Here is a 17608-nt window from a genome sequence, read left to right as displayed (position 1 = left end):
AAAACTAGACAACAAATTATGTAATATATCAATGGGAGGATGAAGAGGATTAACGAGGGCCAGAAAGGCCCATCATTTTAGCCGATGTAAGTATCTGATTGGGTCACTAGGCGCATTGGAGTTGTTATTGGGCCTAAGGCCCAATAAAGTTCGATTCAGCAGTAGGATTTTTTTTTCTTTTTAACACTAGGATTGTATTTGAAAAATATAATTATTTTCCTTTATTTTTTTTTTCTTTTTCTCAATTCTCAGTTCATATCTGAAAACAAAATTTCCGTTTATATGTATATTTATTTTATTATTCTATAAATAATTCAGGTAAATTTTTATAGTCAACTTTTTTGATAAAGGAGTTTTTTCCTTTAATATATAAAATACAAAATGGAGAGAAGTCCCAAAAAAAAAAACTCGTCTTTATGAAAATAAAGAAATAAAAATAAAACAAAATACATTTTTGGACCTTCACGTTTGAAATTGATTTCTATATAATCTTATAAAACCATCAATTTGGCTCTTGAGATTTAAATTTATCTTTTATTGGTCTTTAAATTCAAAAAATGACATATTTGGTCATTGAAGTTGGAATTTAGTTTTAATTTGTTGGTGGTCAAAATTAGAATTGACATGTGTACACATCTACTCAGTTCGAACTCTCCAAAAAGTGCAAAATGGACTTTTCGTACCCGTCGATCTGATCCATGTCGAGCTGAGATGATGAAACCATATCCACCGACTTAAAGAATCTGACCTTAGGCCCGACCACCAACCTGAGGACCCGATAACCGTAACAGCCTATCGGAATGGTCCAACGGTCTTGTCTCCCCCCACCTGCCTAGAAAAGGGATACTCAACCCCACAATTCAGGTACACAATTCCTCCGACTTGGTTTAACTCAAGCTCACGCTAACTTCGGCATCAAAATATTTGTTCCTTGTGCAGGTTTCATCGAGATCGCACCTTGGAGCTCGTCCTCGTTAGTTCGTGAACCAACCTGTGAGCTCGACGGAAAATAGCATCAACATAATTGGTCGATTTCTAAAGAGTTCCCAAGTTGAGTTGACCAAACAGAATGATGATGTGGAAATTAATAAATAGGGATGGCAAAAATACGGGACCCGACTCGATCGGGTCGGAGAATCCTCAAGTCTCCTTGTCTCGACCCCAAGTCATCAAGTTTTATTGCTTTTATATTTTTATGTATAATAATAATAATAATATATAAATTCTTATAAATACTTTTTAATTTATTTTAAAAAGAAGCCCAAACCCAAATAGAATAACCAATTTATCAAATTTTATTTCTTTCTTATACTTGTAAACCTAATAAAATAGACCTAAAATATTAATAATTCCTTCTCAAAAAACAAAACTAGAAAAGTTAAAAGAAATATATATATATTTTCGGGATAGGTTCCCCTTAGGGACTCCATCCCTAATTGAGGAATCCCCGCCCCGTCCCCATTGCCATCAACATATATCGATTATACTTTGTTACTTAGCAAAAGATAATGAAGAACTAACGTGTTAATTTTTTTAGTACAACATATGGGAGGAGATCGAACTCACGGAATATAAGTCAATTATTGTTGAACTATACTCGTTTTGGTATTAACATATCAATTAATGATTTTAACATTTAGATATCGAAAATGTCACTTTTGAAACTTTAAGAATCGAGTTCAATATAAAATTTAAATTAGAAGGATAAAAATGATTATTTTTTAAACTTATGGACGAAATAAAATCCAACCATAGAAACAAAAAAAATGGTATATTACCCTTAAAAGTTAATAAATACGAAGATTTAAATTCAATAAGAAAATAGTAGGAGGGAGAGAGGGAAAATGGCCAACCAGAAATACAACTGTTCCATGTCAGACTTGTCAACCAATAGTAAGATGAAACGTGGCAAAATGGAAATGGCTCATCTACGAACCTCGATACCTTCCCGCAGCCGATCTTCTCTGAACCAATTCCCGATCTTAATTTCTTGGCCGCGCCTGCAATTTTGACCCGCCGCATCCTGGCGCCGACGGCCCAATCGGCGGAAAAGAAAGAACAGTCCAGATTTCTCGCCACCAATTTCCCCCTTCCCTCCTTCGTTTCGCGTTCTCCGGCGGCAAGAATGCCGTCGTCTCAGATCCTACCGATTACCCAACCCCCTTTGTCATCTCCATATTCCTCCGGAGGCTCCGCTGCGAATTCGATTATGGCAACCACATCTACTGCCATAGACATAATGTTGCTCAAAGAAGATGATGAACAGAGAACTGGAGTTCTTGTTTCTCCGTCGTTCGAGGATGATAAGACGCTGCCTTATAAGCCCCTTCTTCCCAGGACTTCAAGCTATGCCTCCACATCAACCAGTACATCCACCGCAAGCAATATGTACAAGCAGAAGCGGAGGCGAATCAGGAGCGAAAACTTTTTGTCCTTTCTCTCCTGCGACGTCCGCCACCAGACAGTTGAACGTGATGTCGAGGATGCCGGCGTTGAGAGAGCCGAGAGATTTATACTCACCCGCTTCGGTTTCAAACTCTCGAAATATATTGGGTAAAATTACCTAATTGGATCATCTGCTTTCTTTTTACTAGCTGTGATAGTATTAAGAGATAAATTTCTTTTGATTGATAATTACGTTTATCATTGCGTAGATAAATCAAGATTCATGTATATAATTTATAGATCGAAATCCATTATGTATCTGCTAATAGAGATTTTTAAGTTATATATCATCACAATTTCTTTTTGGATGGCTTATCATGTTTGAGATTTTACAACTCATCCTATCATTCAGGGTAGCCTTCAGATGGATTGCAAGATTTATCGCACTTGGCTGTTATTCATTGTTTCTTCTCCCAGGTTTTCTTCAGGGTATGTGAACCAAGATTCTTATTTGCAAGCACAGTAGATTTCAATATTCATTTCTTTGCTGGTCATTGTGAATATTTGTCACTTGCAGTTGGATACTATTATTTCTCATCCAGTCAGATACGCAGAAGTATACCCTATGGTGATAAACCAAGGAATAAGTGAGGAACTAATAAATGATAAATATATTTCTCTTATGTGAATTTAAGATGAAAGTGCATTTCTTAATTACGCTTTCATATGCTGTGGCATGAAATTTACTGGTGCAGGTTGGATCTTTATCTACCAAAACATATTGACGGGCCAAAACCAGTTGTTGCATTTATCACTGGTGGGGCTTGGATTATTGGGTAAGTGGTGATATCATTCTACTGTTCTAAAATTCATGTTCTTCCAGTGGATGGGGTTATAAAAGTATTTCTCAATTTGAGAATATATTTGAAAAGAGTTATAGTCAAACAACTAAGACAAATGTCCTCGTCATTTCGATTTGATTTAGGGGTTAATTTCATGAAATATTTGGGATTTACGGCTTGGCATGTTTGAGAAATTTATTCTGTCGATGCAGTTATAAGGCTTGGGGTTGTCTCCTAGGACAACAGTTATCAGAAAGAGATGTCATCGTAGCATGCATTGATTACAGGTAATTTGGTCTCAATAATGATGTAATCACCATTGCCAAACGTCAATCTCGCCATTTGGCCAAATGAAATCCTCTTTTGTGTAGTTAATGATAGATTGCACACATTTTTGATGTAGAAATTTTCCTCAGGGAACTATGAGTGATATGATTAACGATGCTTCCCAAGGTATCTCGTTCTTGTGTAATAACATCAGAGAATTTGGAGGCGATCCAAACAGGTAACGTTTTACTCTCTCCACATCTTTCTTCTGTAGTTAAGATCTTCAAAGATGAACTTCCCAGATTCCTTCCATTTTAAATGATCAAGGGAAAATTCTGATTAGGTTGAGCCATAAGTACTTGATCTTTTTGTTTAAAGGGTGGTTACTCATGAGAGAGTGGAGAGATGGCTTTATCTCTCAGTACAAAGGGGTGTTCCGCCCGAAAGAAGAAAAGAGGAAATTCGAGAAGAAGGCGTTGTAACAGTGAAAGAAACTTTGGGTTTGGAGTGTCTTTCAATATTAATACACAATGGCATATTGCTATAAATTCTACTTCAAATTTCAAATTCAGATGCCTATCACTATTTAGTTGTTTGGTTCATTTACTGACCATGAAATCCGTTCTTTTTTGTTTTCTTAAAGAATCTATCTAATGGGTCAGTCAGCTGGGGCACATATAGCTGCTTGCACACTTTTGGGGCAAGCAATGAAAGAGGTTCGCAGAGTAGAAAGTATCTCATGGAGTGTTTCTCAGATTAAAGCTTTCTTTGGTTTGTCAGGAGGGTGAGTATTTCTACAGCTATGGATCCAAGAGTTTGGTCATAAAAAGGGTATTCTATGGGCCTATAGCATTCTCTTCTATAAAAATCAGTTATAATTTTCTGCTCTACGTGTAAACAGGTATAATTTGCTTAATTTGGTAGATTACTTCCACTCTCGAGGTCTATCACGTTCTCTTTTTCTGAGGTATTAGAATTTGTTGTAGTAAATTATAACCATACATCCTTAATTTTGATTCTTGTATAACGTAATCAAACACTTCATTACAGCATAATGGAAGGAGAACAGTCCTTGAAACGATTTTCACCCGAAGTAATGATCTCAGAAGAACCCAACATCGGAGCTGCAGTGTCGATTCTTCCTCCCGTCGTTTTATTTCATGGAACTGCAGACTATTCTATACCATCAAACGCTAGGTACATCATCATGTAGATCTACAAGATCATATGTAACACGAAGTTCCAAATGATACCTTGAACTATATTTTCTCTGTAAAGCATTTCTTGCGTTTCAAGTAGTTCTGTTTATTGCCGTGCAGTAAAACTTTTGCTGAGACACTTAAAAGCGTTGGAGTAAAAGCTGAGACATTTTTCTACGAAGGAAAGACACATACAGATGTATTTGTTCAGGTAAAAGAACATCTCAAGATTCTTTTGCAACTTTGCTTCCTTTTTGACATGCTATGTAAACCTATTACTGCATTCCGTTACCTGAACTATAATGGTTTTATCAGTTTCCCTTTTTGCTATAACCTTGATTGATCTTTATGCAGGATCCAATGAGGGGGGGCAAGGATCAGATGTTTGAAGATCTTGTCTCAATCATCCATGCCAATGATGCAGAAGCCCTGGCAAAGGATGCAGTGTTGCCTCCGAGAAGACGCCTTGTACCCGAATTTATGTTGACGTTAGCTCGTAGAGTTAGCCCCTTCTGACCAATATGGTTATCATCAAATGCTTGTGACCAACATCACCATGTTAATTGTAGTGTAGTCTCCCTCTGATCGTAGCTGTAGTTTATCCGTTGTAGGTTACAATGAGGGAAATGAACTTCGCACTCTGATCTGGTAAGATCTGTTACCGAACTATACATTGAGATTCTTTTTATAGTGTTAACAAAAATAGTCTTAATCAACCAGAAGTTCCTCTCTCTCTCTCTGAATTCATTTTTGAACCAAATTTGCATGATACAAGCAAAAGAAACTGAATTTATTTCTTAATTTGATTATTGTTCCAAATGGAAGTATGGAAATTATCATGGCGGAATAGAACATGGGCCACTATAAAAGTTCGTGGTAGTAATTGTTAGAGCAAAGCAAGTTGAGGCTACCCCACCCTTATCCTTAGAGCAACATAAGCAATGACCCTAAAGCCAACCAACATTAGTATCAAAACAGCCACGTTCAACCACTTCCTATCAACACCCACAAGCCTTACAGTAGGAAAATCCATAACTTTACAGTGCAGCCCATCCCCGCAGTCGTAAGTCTCATTTTCTGTGTACTGAACTCCCAGAAGAAGCTTAAAAGTATGGTAGTTGTAGGAAATATATCTCAACCAAGCTATGAAACCTGGGATATTACCAATGTAGTATCCTGCCATCATTAAAAATGCCACCGTTACCACAGAAGCAAGGCTCGTAGCCTGTTTCGTATCCATCAGAACGGCCCCAAGTGCGAGGCCTAGCCCTTGAGTGGCGAGAACGTTGAGAAGAACGATGAAGAGGGTTAGTATAAATGTGGGCGCTGAAGATTTCAGGCCACTCATCCAGTAGGGTACAGTGACGAATATGGCCGGTAGCAGCAGCTCCATTGGCATGTCGCTGACTGTTCGAGCCATGAAGTAGGAAGAGAGATGGTACATGCCGGAGGAACGCTCTTTCTTGAGAATCGGTTTCTCATTTGGGAATGAGAATACGGCGGCGTATAAAGGGAAAAGGCTTGAGAAGACAGACAAGAAGAAGACGAGTGCAACCTGCCCAGAAAGAGCTTTTAGTGAGTTGACATCCACAACTTTTGAACTGGGAAAGGCAGTTTCAGAATGTGGGTTTGGGTTCGACAGATGATTACCTGATCTTGAATGTTTGAGATGTTTGATCGCCACCATAGCATACCTGAAAGGACTGAGATTGACGTGGTCTGGAAAATCTTTAAACCAGAGTAGGATTCATGCTTCCTCTCCTGTAGTCCTCTTCTTAGTAACAACACAAATTGCTCCCACCAACTACAGCTCCATTGATCTTCGCTGCCTGCACCTGATTTAACAGCAAAGTGATTGAAACAAGCCAAAAAGAAGAGAACAAAGAAAGAGCAAGTAGTTGTAAGATGATTAGATTACTACTGACTCATGAATGAAGGTGAATGTGATTGGGGTTCTGTCTGAATCTCAGCCTTCAATGAAGGGTATAAATTGGTTCTGTAAGACGATACGAGAGACTGCTTGATTGCTGTTTGATGATCCTCAGGCAACTCGTGTTGGTAATCATCTTGTTTTGCCTCAGGTGCAATGCCTGCAGCAAATGCAGAAATCAACAAAGCAAATTTATAGGCTTCATTGAAGGCAGAGATTCCGTAAATAATAGGGACTGTGTAATTCCGTACCATTAGCAAGATCAAGTAGAGAATCAGCAGGATTCACAAAGTTGATCCCGGGAGGAGCAAGAGCATATCCAATGGACCCGAAGTACTCCATGACCCGACCCGCATCCCCACTGTAAATCGGCCAGCCCTCCGATATCACCACCACTTTATCAAACATCGCGAACAATCGGCTCGACGGCTGATGGATCGTCGTCACCACCGTCCGACCACCTCCGGCCAGCCGCCGCAGCGTCGCCGCGATGCGCTCCGCCGTGGTCGAGTCAAGCCCCGAAGTCGGCTCGTCAAGCAGCAGAATACTCGGCTTCATTATCATCTCGTGACCAATACTGACGCGCTTCCGTTCCCCACCGGAGATTCCCCGCATCAGAGGACCGCCGATGGAGACATTCCGGCATCTCGACAAACCAAGCTCGTTCACGATCATCTCGACTTGTTCGATTTTCTCTCGAGTCGTCAGCGATTTGGGAAGCCGTAATCTGGCTGCGTAAGTTAGGGTTTCGAGAACGGTCAAGTGAGGGTAAAACAAGTCGTCTTGGGGGACGAATCCAATTTTGCGTTTGATGAAGGTGGAGAAGGGGACTCCATTGTAGGTTATGGAACCGGAGACATTTCCCGGCAAACGGCCGGCGAGGGCGGTGAGGAGAGTGGTCTTGCCGCTGCCTGAAGGGCCAAGCATCGCCAGAAGCTCGCCGGGCCGGACGATTCCGGTCGCGCCATTGAGTATGGTGCGCGTTGTCGCCGCCGCGCCTTTTGAACCGAAGCCAGTGGTTTTGATTCGAGTCAAATTCACACTGTATACCACGTCTTCGAACTGAACAGCCAAAGGTAAATCATATGTTATTTAACTATGGTTAAATTAGAAATTTAGTCCCGAAAATTTTCAATTTTTAATGTTACTTTTTATTCAGACTTCATCCAGATTTGTTTTTTTTTTTTTTTTTACAATAAATTGAAGGGACGAGATTTGAACATGCAACCTCAGAAGGATTACTAAGTAAGTCAATTATTACTGAGTACATGTTGATCTCAATCTAGAATAAGATTAACTGGTAGATTAATTTCTAATATATTGAAGTATTTAGAAACATAATTAGCACAATGATACGTTACAAGAAAAATAATAAAGTTTAGGGTCTAATAGAAATTTTTTAATTCACAATTTAGATGGAAAGACGAGTTGTTTGAAACTTTTAAAAATATAGAAGTTAAAATAGACATATCCTAAAAGATTAGGATATCACATTTAACAATATAACAAGAATCAATGGTCGGAAAAAGTTATTGTAGTAAAAAAAATTTATTAGGTTTCGTTTTGCATTAATTTTAAGAATCAATTCTAGATAATTTATAAAAAGTTAAATTACAAATCTAACTTTGATTTTATTTATTTAATTAATAAGCTTTGTTCTTAAGAACTTGAATTGTTATTTTAGAACACCTAATACATCAAGTTTCAAACTTATTTAAACCTAGCTCGACCATGTACCCATGGGTTAAGATTGTTAAAATTTTTGGATTATCAAATATTTTGGACATCCATAACTAAAATAATACATAGTAACTTACAATAAAACTAACTTTATGTTTAAAATAAATTATTAAAAAAAATTAAAAAAGACACCTTGAGCGTGATGGGGTGCGGCAAAATGGGATTGTGGGGCGTACAACTTGAAGAATGAGAAACGTCTCTGCCATTACATCCATTTGCCATTGTTATCTTCTTCTTGCTTCCAAGAACTCATCAATAATCACACACAAGAAAAAAGTGATGAAGAAAAATTGAAGCGTCATCATAATTTATAGCATTTCATCATTTCATCATTTGTTTATATTTAATCATGTTGTTTGTACGTCATTAATGATCTTTAATCTCTCCAAAGTCTTATCATTCATGGTATATATGAATAGTCGTAAGAATATATGGACCATGCATATTATACGGAGAAAATATTCATAATTAATGCTCAATTAAGAGTTTGATTATGAATCTATGCTTAAATTTTAGTTAAATGATTCACTAAGTTGACTAGGATTTGGAAGTAGGTATGGTGTAATTTTTTTTTTCAACTTTAAGCTGTTACATTAATTCGTTAGAAGATGATAATTTGGATAATTATGGTGGTGTAAAGTAGTAGGTGAAGCTTAAATCCATAAAAATAATAGAAAGTGATAGTCGAGCTATTTCGTCATTCGGCCAACCAATCTAGGTACGAGCCAACCTATTAAAGATATCCACGGGCGCGCAAGCAACATAATCATTTCTTGACAACACACCGTATTTTGCGAGCGATCAGATGACTATTATGACGCTATTGAAAGTCTTGTTGGAGATCATTTCTATACATAAGGATGCCTACCATCTAAACAAAGTATGCGAATCTACTCTCACTATGAACATTAGATCAGATTGTGACTGACTTGTTCGTCAGAGTGCTAACCTTATTTTACAAATTCTTCGAGAGTGCTTCAGAAGTCAGTTGACGTGTTTTGATCTTAGTAGAATCCGAACTTAATCAATTTTCAGATCAAACATCAAATAGATTATTTATCTCATAACGAGAAAGCTCAATTTTCAAAATGTGTAAAAATGTACTATATTTGTTTTTCATTAATGTTAGTTATCATCAAATCAAAATATTTACTTATGCCTATTTATAGTTTTCCTAAAAAAACACAAAAAACAAAAAACAACCTACGATTTGGCAATATTATAATCTACTCTCCTTACACCCCTAGCACCTAGGGTAAGCATTGGTCGGGTAGGGTCAGTTTTTTGTCAAAATCCCCGGCGAACCAACCAGGTTGGTTTCTGCTCGTAGAAAATCGACAAACCGACGCACATTTATGTGGTCGATCGACCGAACGGTCGGTTCAGTCGGTTTATCAGTTTTATTATTTTTTTTCCATTTTTTATGGTCAAGGTGACGCTGAGAAGACGAAGATGAAGGGGGGAGGGCGGTCGGTTTTTGAGATTCTGTAGCTTCCGACCGACTGATCTGTCGGTTCTGAAATTTCAGAACCGACCGCTGACCAACAATAGATGAAAACCGACCGACCGACGTCGGTTTGGTTGGTTTCAGTCGGTCGACTCGATTTTTCGGTCACGCTTGCTCACCCCTACTAGCACATATGACTACGAGAAGCCTAAAATCCTTAAATAGAGAGCTTTTATTATCCTAGGACCAATTTACTTTGAGAGAATTGGGGATAGATGTATAAGAATCAAAATTTTCACTCTTTCGATCATTTACTAAATTATAGGGATGTAATTAATTAGTAGGATTAATCACTTCTAAAAATGTGTAATCTAATTCCTTTCTTACACCATCGTCAATTTCATTTTTATTCTTTATTCTATGGTCTTCCAACTTAATAATAATTATTTCACGATTTTACCATTTCTCTATCATCTATTAATGAGACTCATAATTTTTTAATTAATTATTTCTATTTTATTTATACTACTAATAATTTTTCTTCCAATAAAAATTTATACTAACTTTATGTGATTTTATTATAAAATATTACAAATTTCTATTTAATTTTTTAATTTCACTTCTTATTATTAACTTATCAATAAATTTTTTAAAATATAACCAATGATCATTAAACACTGGAAGAATAAAAATTAATAAAATTTTATATTAAGGGGTTGCTCTAATAAAAGTTATTTTAGTTTATACAATTTTATTTTAATTATCTATTATTGGTTAATATTAAATAAATTGTTATAATAAAAAAATATTTATATCAATAAAATAGTAATAAAAAAGGTATAAGCACAATAATGTATTTAAGGTATAACTAAGAAGGGAATATACTAATAATTATTATATATCTCATTCTTATTCTTATTCGAGACAGTTTTAGTAAACAATAAACAACATTAAAGGAATAACATTATTCTCAACACGATTGATTTCCTCTCAATTGATTTTCATTTCGATTTCTTCTTATTTCGATTGGTTGGTTGTGAGTAAACTAAGCTTTAATGATGATTGTAATTATACAGTTGACTATTAGGATTACGTTGGCTTTACTCTCCTTCAACCCCTTTTAACGAGGTGTGCATAGTTAATTATCTAACATTTATATTGACAATGAAGGGACGATTAGCTAATTGAAGTTTAATGAATGAGCACATTTAAATGGAGAAGTAATCTTGTTTGAAAATAGGAGGTAGCTTGTTCGAGATTAGATATAGCTACGAATTTCGTATCAACATATATAGATAGATTAAACTTTTTTCAGAGGTAGTTTAGATATACGTCTCGTTTCATTGATTCTAGGTTTTGGGCTAAAAAATTGGCTCCATTGAGAAAAGTTGAAAATTTTATTCTTCTTTCTTCTACTGCGTTTCTCTTTGAATCAATTCTTGTAGTGTCAAGGAGAATGGTTTGTTTTGCTTCATCATCCTCTATTTGATCAATTAGATCAAGTTTTGTTTTTTGATATCTTCTGATAAAACATTGATGCATTAATTCCATATAATTAAGGTCGTGCACCTTCTTTCTCTTCTTTGGAACTTTCTAAGTCGGATCGACATACACCAACTTCTTAATTTCCATCTCTTTGTCCATTTCGATTCTACTTTTTATTGGAAAACAAACTAATAAAACACACTATAAATACTTAAAAAGAAAAGTCAAAGAGTAAAATGTTTGTAAATTATTTTTTTTACTTAAGTACAAGTGTCATAAATTTAAAATTTAACAAAGGTTTTGTTTGGGAAAAAGAATATCCTGGACACGTGGAGGACCCCTATTGGTGCTCCAAGATGACTCATGAGTCATGCCCAGCTCGGACCGCCGAGATCACCACCACTAGCGTTGACAGATGCTAAATATGATGGCCGAGGTGAACCTGGCCGAGGTCCGACCTACCGGGAAGCTCGGTAGGGGCCGATGTGAGTTACTGTCAGCGGCGTGATTATCGGGTGTAGCCGTCGGTCCCGAGATTACCGGGTGTAACCGTCGCGAGATTAGCGGGACTACCACCCATAAGTAGAGGACCTCACTCCACGATCAGGTACGATGATTTCTGACCTCGAACTAAACTGGGAATCCGACCTATGCTGACTTGATCGTCGGAGTGCTCACCTTTTTGTGCAGGTCCGCCCAAGTATTCAGATCGGTCCAGAGGCCGAGTTCGAGCTGCAATCTGAAATACACTGTTGTGCATATCCTTGCATAAACAGGTTTACCAATACATGTTTTTACAAATTATTCTACTTCTATCTTCTTTAGATAGTTCGTAGTAATCTTTTGTTTTTTTTTTTAAATATCGTCTTCTGCTTTGTAAGTTGTAGTCATTTCAAAGTGGTGAGAAGTATAGGTAATGATAACACGGACATACTCACAAATGTTGCCGCTTAATTACCCAACGACCGTATCTTCCATCAACAATCCACTACTCAGAGGTGAAAACTTCTTTTTCCCTAGATCCTTTTACTTGGCTTCTTGATTTTATTTTATCTAATTTGGGCTTTATTTTACCATTTGAGCCTGCTAGATAATTACTTTACTTTCTATATATTTAGATGTATTGACCATTAAGAGGCTTTGTTCTTTGTTTCTTCACTCATACCAACTTCTATAGCACACCACCATTATTCGATTTCTTTCTTCACTCATCACCCCTCTTTCCTTTTATCAGAAAAAGAGCAATTGGTATAATATATTCATTATAAGTTACAAAATGATAATGGATTTGTGTAACACTATGAATTTGTCGTATCCTGCAAATCAAAGATATCATTTTAATTCTCAAATGTTAATAAAAGGCAAATTTTTTATTTAAAAAACACTAGGATACAAAAAATCCCCGTCTTGGTTAATATTTTATGTTGGGATTATAAATTTTGTTTCCAATATCTTATCAAGATCATATAATAATATATGCTAATGTCCGATATATGGTTCCAAAGTTTCTTTGATATTTTCAAACAAAAACTGCGGCAGAAATTTGATTAATAATAAGTTCACACTTGAGGCATTAATTAATTAATTAATTAAGAGCCAACTTGATAATTAGACGTCTCTTGAGAAGATATGAGAGAGATTCGTCTTGTCGTCTGAAACATTAATTTTTGTTCTGGTGAAGTTGAACCTTGACGGCCGTCGTCGTTCTTGACCCAAAAGAAAAAAAAATTATAAATTATAAATTATAAATAAATAATAATCCTTTGGACGTGCCGCTCTCACAATTTGATTCTTATCATTGAATCCAGTTTCTAGAATATGAGGAAAATTAGATCATGATTGAAAGTGAAGGAAGTTAATCTTATTGGCTATTATCTTAGATTGTATTGGAGTGGAATGAAAAAAAGGGCATCCTTAAATTTATTAAATTAGAAAAATATATATATATTGAAATTTTTTTTTCTAGATCAAGTTGAAAAAATAATATTTATAACAAGTTAGGAAGATAATTTAATTTTGGCCTAACGAGTGATTTGATATAGCACCAGAGAAAGAGGTTTGGTCCTATGTTTTAAACCCCCTGTATTATTTCTTCTCCATTTTTAAGTATGGTCAAGGTATGACCGTTGGAAAAGTTTGAGTGTCTTTAGAGAAATGAGTGATTCTGTCTAGAACCGATATATTAGCTCAAATTCTAAGACTGAACTTGAGTATCAGAATATTTGTTCTATGCGTGTAGATCTTCTTGCATAGTTCGCTCCACAGAGCTTGCTGCATAGCTCGAACCATCCAGAAATTAGCATCAACAATCACTTATTAGGTCTTGTACTCACAAATTAGAGAAATATTTAAGGTATCTATAGAAGATTAAATTTATCATAATTTATCGCTTAAATTTTCGGGTCCGTGCATCATTATGAAGGGATATGATGGACAATATTTGGATGGTGCAAAGAATACTGTGGAGTGCGGATCAATTTTCAGAATATAAATCTGAAAACAAATGATTTAATTAATGGAAATAGAGTTATTTTTAATATTTTTAGATATGTGTTAGTTAGCAGACTTAGAAATTAAATCTCAATTTAAAAAATTGTTCAAAATATTTATTATTATATTTGTGAGTTACTGTAGTTACTAACTAAATATTTAGTTAAATAGCACTTAAAAAAATATTTAGTTAAATCTAACGTAATATTAATTGATTTATTAACGTATATATTATAAATTTTGTATAATTATTATTTTACAATATTATATAATTTATAACCTATTATATTTTACATTTTTAGTTTTAATAAAAATGAAAAGAGTTTATAACATGACATAATATATTTATCAAAGTTTTTATCTGCAATTCTGTATTTAAAGTTTCAAATTCAGTATCTGAAAACATAAAAATGTTGTTTTTCAAATTTTCACTGTTTAGATCACAGAATCCAAAAATACTTTTTGAAAACAAGTATGTCAAACATGTGTTCATTACATCAATTTGTTACAATAAATTTGAAAACAAAAAAATAGAATTCGAATTGACAACCAAACAGTCCTTTTCATTTTCCTCTTCTCTTTATGTGCAACATGAGATGGTTTCAAATGTGATCACAAAATTTATCTGATCTTTTACTAAATTATATACGTAGAATTTTAATTTGCTCACATGTGCTATCTTAATGGGATGAATAGTAAACCATATTTGTAAAAAAATTCAAACCTCTAATTTCTTTTTATCATAATATATGTTTTAATAGTTGAATTATATTCAAGTTAGTATGTTCTAGACATTATACCTTTAATAAATTGTGTCTATTATCTTTGATATATGTTTGGGGAAAAGAATACCCTGGACACGTGGAGGACCCCTATTGGTGCTCCAAGATGACTCATGAGTCATGCCCAGCTCGGACCGCCGAGATCACCACCACTAGCGTTGACAGATGCTAAGTATGAGGGCCGAAGTGAACCTGGCCGAGGTCCGACCTACCGGGAAGCTCGCTAGGGGCCGATGTGAGCTACTGTCAGCGGCGTGATTATCGGGTGTAGCCGTAGGTCCCGAGATTACCGGGTGTAACCGACGGTCCCGAGATTACCGGGTGTAACCGTCGCGAGATTAGCGGGACTACCACCCATAAGTAGAGGACCTCACTCCACGATCAGGTACGATGATTTCTGACCTCGAACTAAACTGGGAATCCGACCTATACTGACTTGATCGTCGGAGTGCTCACCTTTTTGTGCAAGTCTGCCCAAGTATTCAGATCGGTCCGGAGGCTGAGTTCGAGCTGCAATCTGAAATACACTGTTGTGCATATGCTTGCATAAACATTTGGCGCCGTCTGTGGGGACCGACAATCTAAGTCATCCCAATTCTTTTAAACCAACACGCAAGCGAAAATGGTTCAACCCGCAAACTCGACCAATACGGCAGATCGAAGGACCCTAGCTGCCAGCGATGCCCACCAGAGGGAGGTCGGAGCAGCAGTGGTAGAGGGGCAAGGTCACGACGGCCTAGCAACAAAACCCCTCTGCAGGTCGGCACGAATCACCGCGCCTGTTCTACCGCCTGCGCACCCGAGGACATCCAAGGCCACCCGTGGCCGAGGTGGGACCTCTAAGAAGGGCGCCCGGGGTCCAGCCCCGGCTCCAACGAGTGAGAACTTTGATGCACTCCAGAGAGAAATGGAGGCAATGCGCACACAAATGCGGTCCATGGAGGAAATGTATAACGAAATGATACTAGCTGCAGGCGCAGGGTCCCGATCTGAAAATCGAGTGACGCGCGTTGACGTACGCGAGCAAAGGGGTTCCCACCTCGGCCAAGCCGAGGAGGAACGTCCCGAAGACAACGAGAGCGAGGGACACACTCGCCAGAGGGGAGACCTCCGTGAGCATCTCAACAGAAAGAGAGGCTCATCTCTCCTAAAAGGACAGTCACCATCCCGCTCACACCGGAGCTCCAACCAGCAGGCTGAATCCTCTCACAACCCAGCAACTCCCGCAGGGGTGATCACAAGGGAGGAGTTCGACCAGCTGAGGGGCAAGCTCGATGCTCAGGTTTAGGCCTTAAAGGCCAAGTGTGAGCAGAAAGAAGGTCCACTGAACGATGGTGACCTGGGAGAATCGTCCTTCACCTCGGACGTTTTGGAAGCACCGATCCCTCCGAAGTTCAAAGCACCTACTGTGAAACCTTATGATGGGTCAAAAGACCCCAAGGATTATGTTGAGGTCTTTGAAGGCCTCATGGATTTCCAAGCGGCGTCAGATGCAATCAAATGCCGCGCCTTTCAGATCGCGCTTACTGGCAGCGCGCGATTGTGGTATCGGAGACTGCCAGCCAGGTCGATCTCGACCTACTCTCAGCTGAGAAGGGAGTTCCTCGCCCAGTTCTCTTCTCGGCATTATGACAAAAAGACAGCGACCCATCTCGCCACCATCAGACAGAAGGAGGGTGAGACGCTGCGAGAATATGTCACTAGATTCCAAGAGGAGCAATTGAAGGTCGCACACTGCTCCGATGACTCGGCCATGTGCTATTTTCTCACCGGTCTAGCCGACGAAGCCCTCACGGTGAAACTTGAAGAGGAGGCCCCGGCCACCTTCGCCGAGGCGCTTCAGAAAGTCATCGATGGACAGGAGCTCCTCCGAACCAAAACCGGCCGACCAGAACGAAAGATCGGTCGGGGCAGATGTGGAAAAGATATAGAAATGGCAGATCCCAAGTCCAAGGACAAGGGATCTTTTTCCAGGGGCCGAGCTGAGTATCGAAGGGCGGAGAACGGACCTACCAGGAGCCGACCTTACGAATGCTTCACCCCGACCACGATTCCAATTTCCGAAATCCTAACGAACATCGAGGAGTCTGGAATGGAAAAACTACTCAAGCGTCCTGAGAAGCTTCGGGAAGCCCAGGAGAGGCGCAGCAAGGACAAGTATTGCCGCTTCCATCGGGAGCACGGCTATAACACGTCAGACTACTGGGAGTTGAAGCGCCAAATTGAGGATCTAATTCAAGATGGCTACTTCAAGAAATTTGTGGGAAAGCCCAGGACCAGCTCGGCAGAGAAAAAGGAAGAGCGGAAGCGTTCGAGGACGCCGCCCCGGCGCACTGACCGACCTGCGGTCATCAATACCATTTTCGGATGGCCAAGCGGGGGTCAGTCCGGACATAAAAGAAAGGAGTTAGCTCGTGCAGCCAGGCGCGAGGTGTGCATCATCAGGGAGCAGAGGCCGACCTGCCCAATCACCTTCGACGGTGCAGACTTGGAGGAGGTCCACCTGCCCCACAATGATGCACTTGTGATCGCTCCCTCGATTGATCATGTGGTGGTGAGGAGGGTGCTGGTAGACGGAGGCGCATCTGCTAACATCTTGTCCTTACCGACCTACCTCGCCCTGGGATGGACGAGGTCGCAATTGAGGAAAAGCCCGACACCGCTGGTTGGGTTCTCTAGAGAATCGGTCATCCCAGAGGGTTGCATCGACTTGCCGGTCACGCTTGGGCAGGACCAAACTCAGGTCACCCAAATGGCCGAGTTCGTGGTAATTGACGATAGATCGGCCTATAACGCCATCTTCGGAAGACCCATCATCCACTCATTTCGGGCCATTCCCTCGACACTTCATCAAGTTTTGAAGTATTCCACCCCCAATGGCGTGGGCACGGTCCGAGGAGAACAGACCGCTTCGAGGGAGTGCTATGCCTTCGCACTCAAAGGCTCATCGGTCTGCGCCCTTGAAACTCTCGCCAGTAGGGATGGGACACTCTAGTTCAAGGCCGACCTGCCGAGGAGGGAGTTTGCCGCACCCACTGAGG

At 38.8% G+C, this 17608-nt stretch overlaps 2 protein-coding genes across 4 annotated transcripts; one reads left to right on the top strand and one right to left on the bottom strand.

The window, feature by feature from the left end:
- Positions 1-1875: 1875 nt before the first annotated feature.
- Positions 1876-5409, top strand: ICME-LIKE1 (alpha/beta-Hydrolases superfamily protein). 3 transcript variants are annotated; one of them, XM_022293352.2, is made up of 11 exons: positions 1882-2553; positions 2798-2874; positions 2963-3032; positions 3141-3221; positions 3440-3514; positions 3631-3732; positions 4138-4278; positions 4396-4461; positions 4545-4691; positions 4814-4904; positions 5048-5409. In XM_022293352.2, the coding sequence occupies exons 1-11, from the start codon at positions 2126-2128 to the stop codon at positions 5207-5209; spliced, it is 1440 nt and encodes a 479-aa protein (XP_022149044.1). In that variant the 5' UTR covers positions 1882-2125; the 3' UTR covers positions 5210-5409. The 3 variants fall into 3 exon arrangements, with proteins under 3 accessions (XP_087973741.1, XP_022149044.1, XP_022149045.1); XM_022293353.2 differs by having other exon boundaries at positions 1888-2553; positions 2803-2874; XM_088117615.1 differs by lacking the exon at positions 2963-3032 and having other exon boundaries at positions 1876-2553; positions 2803-2874.
- A 53-nt stretch (positions 5410-5462) lies between these two features.
- ABCG21 (ABC-2 type transporter family protein) lies at positions 5463-8646 on the bottom strand. The gene is made up of 5 exons (XM_022293334.2): positions 8496-8646; positions 6875-7685; positions 6619-6783; positions 6344-6528; positions 5463-6248 (listed from the first exon to the last, which is right to left on the bottom strand). The coding sequence occupies exons 1-5, from the start codon at positions 8583-8585 to the stop codon at positions 5601-5603; spliced, it is 1899 nt and encodes a 632-aa protein (XP_022149026.1). The 5' UTR covers positions 8586-8646; the 3' UTR covers positions 5463-5600.
- Between the last annotated feature and the right edge of the window lie 8962 nt (positions 8647-17608).

The sequence above is a fragment of the Momordica charantia genome, assembly GCF_013281855.1.
Source record: "Momordica charantia cultivar OHB3-1 chromosome 9 unlocalized genomic scaffold, Mcharantia_2.0 BLBB01000009.1, whole genome shotgun sequence".
In the NCBI taxonomy this organism is placed as follows: Eukaryota; Viridiplantae; Streptophyta; class Magnoliopsida; order Cucurbitales; family Cucurbitaceae; genus Momordica; species Momordica charantia.
Note: the sequence above shows the minus strand (reverse complement) of the source record. Positions and strands in the feature narration are given on the sequence as shown.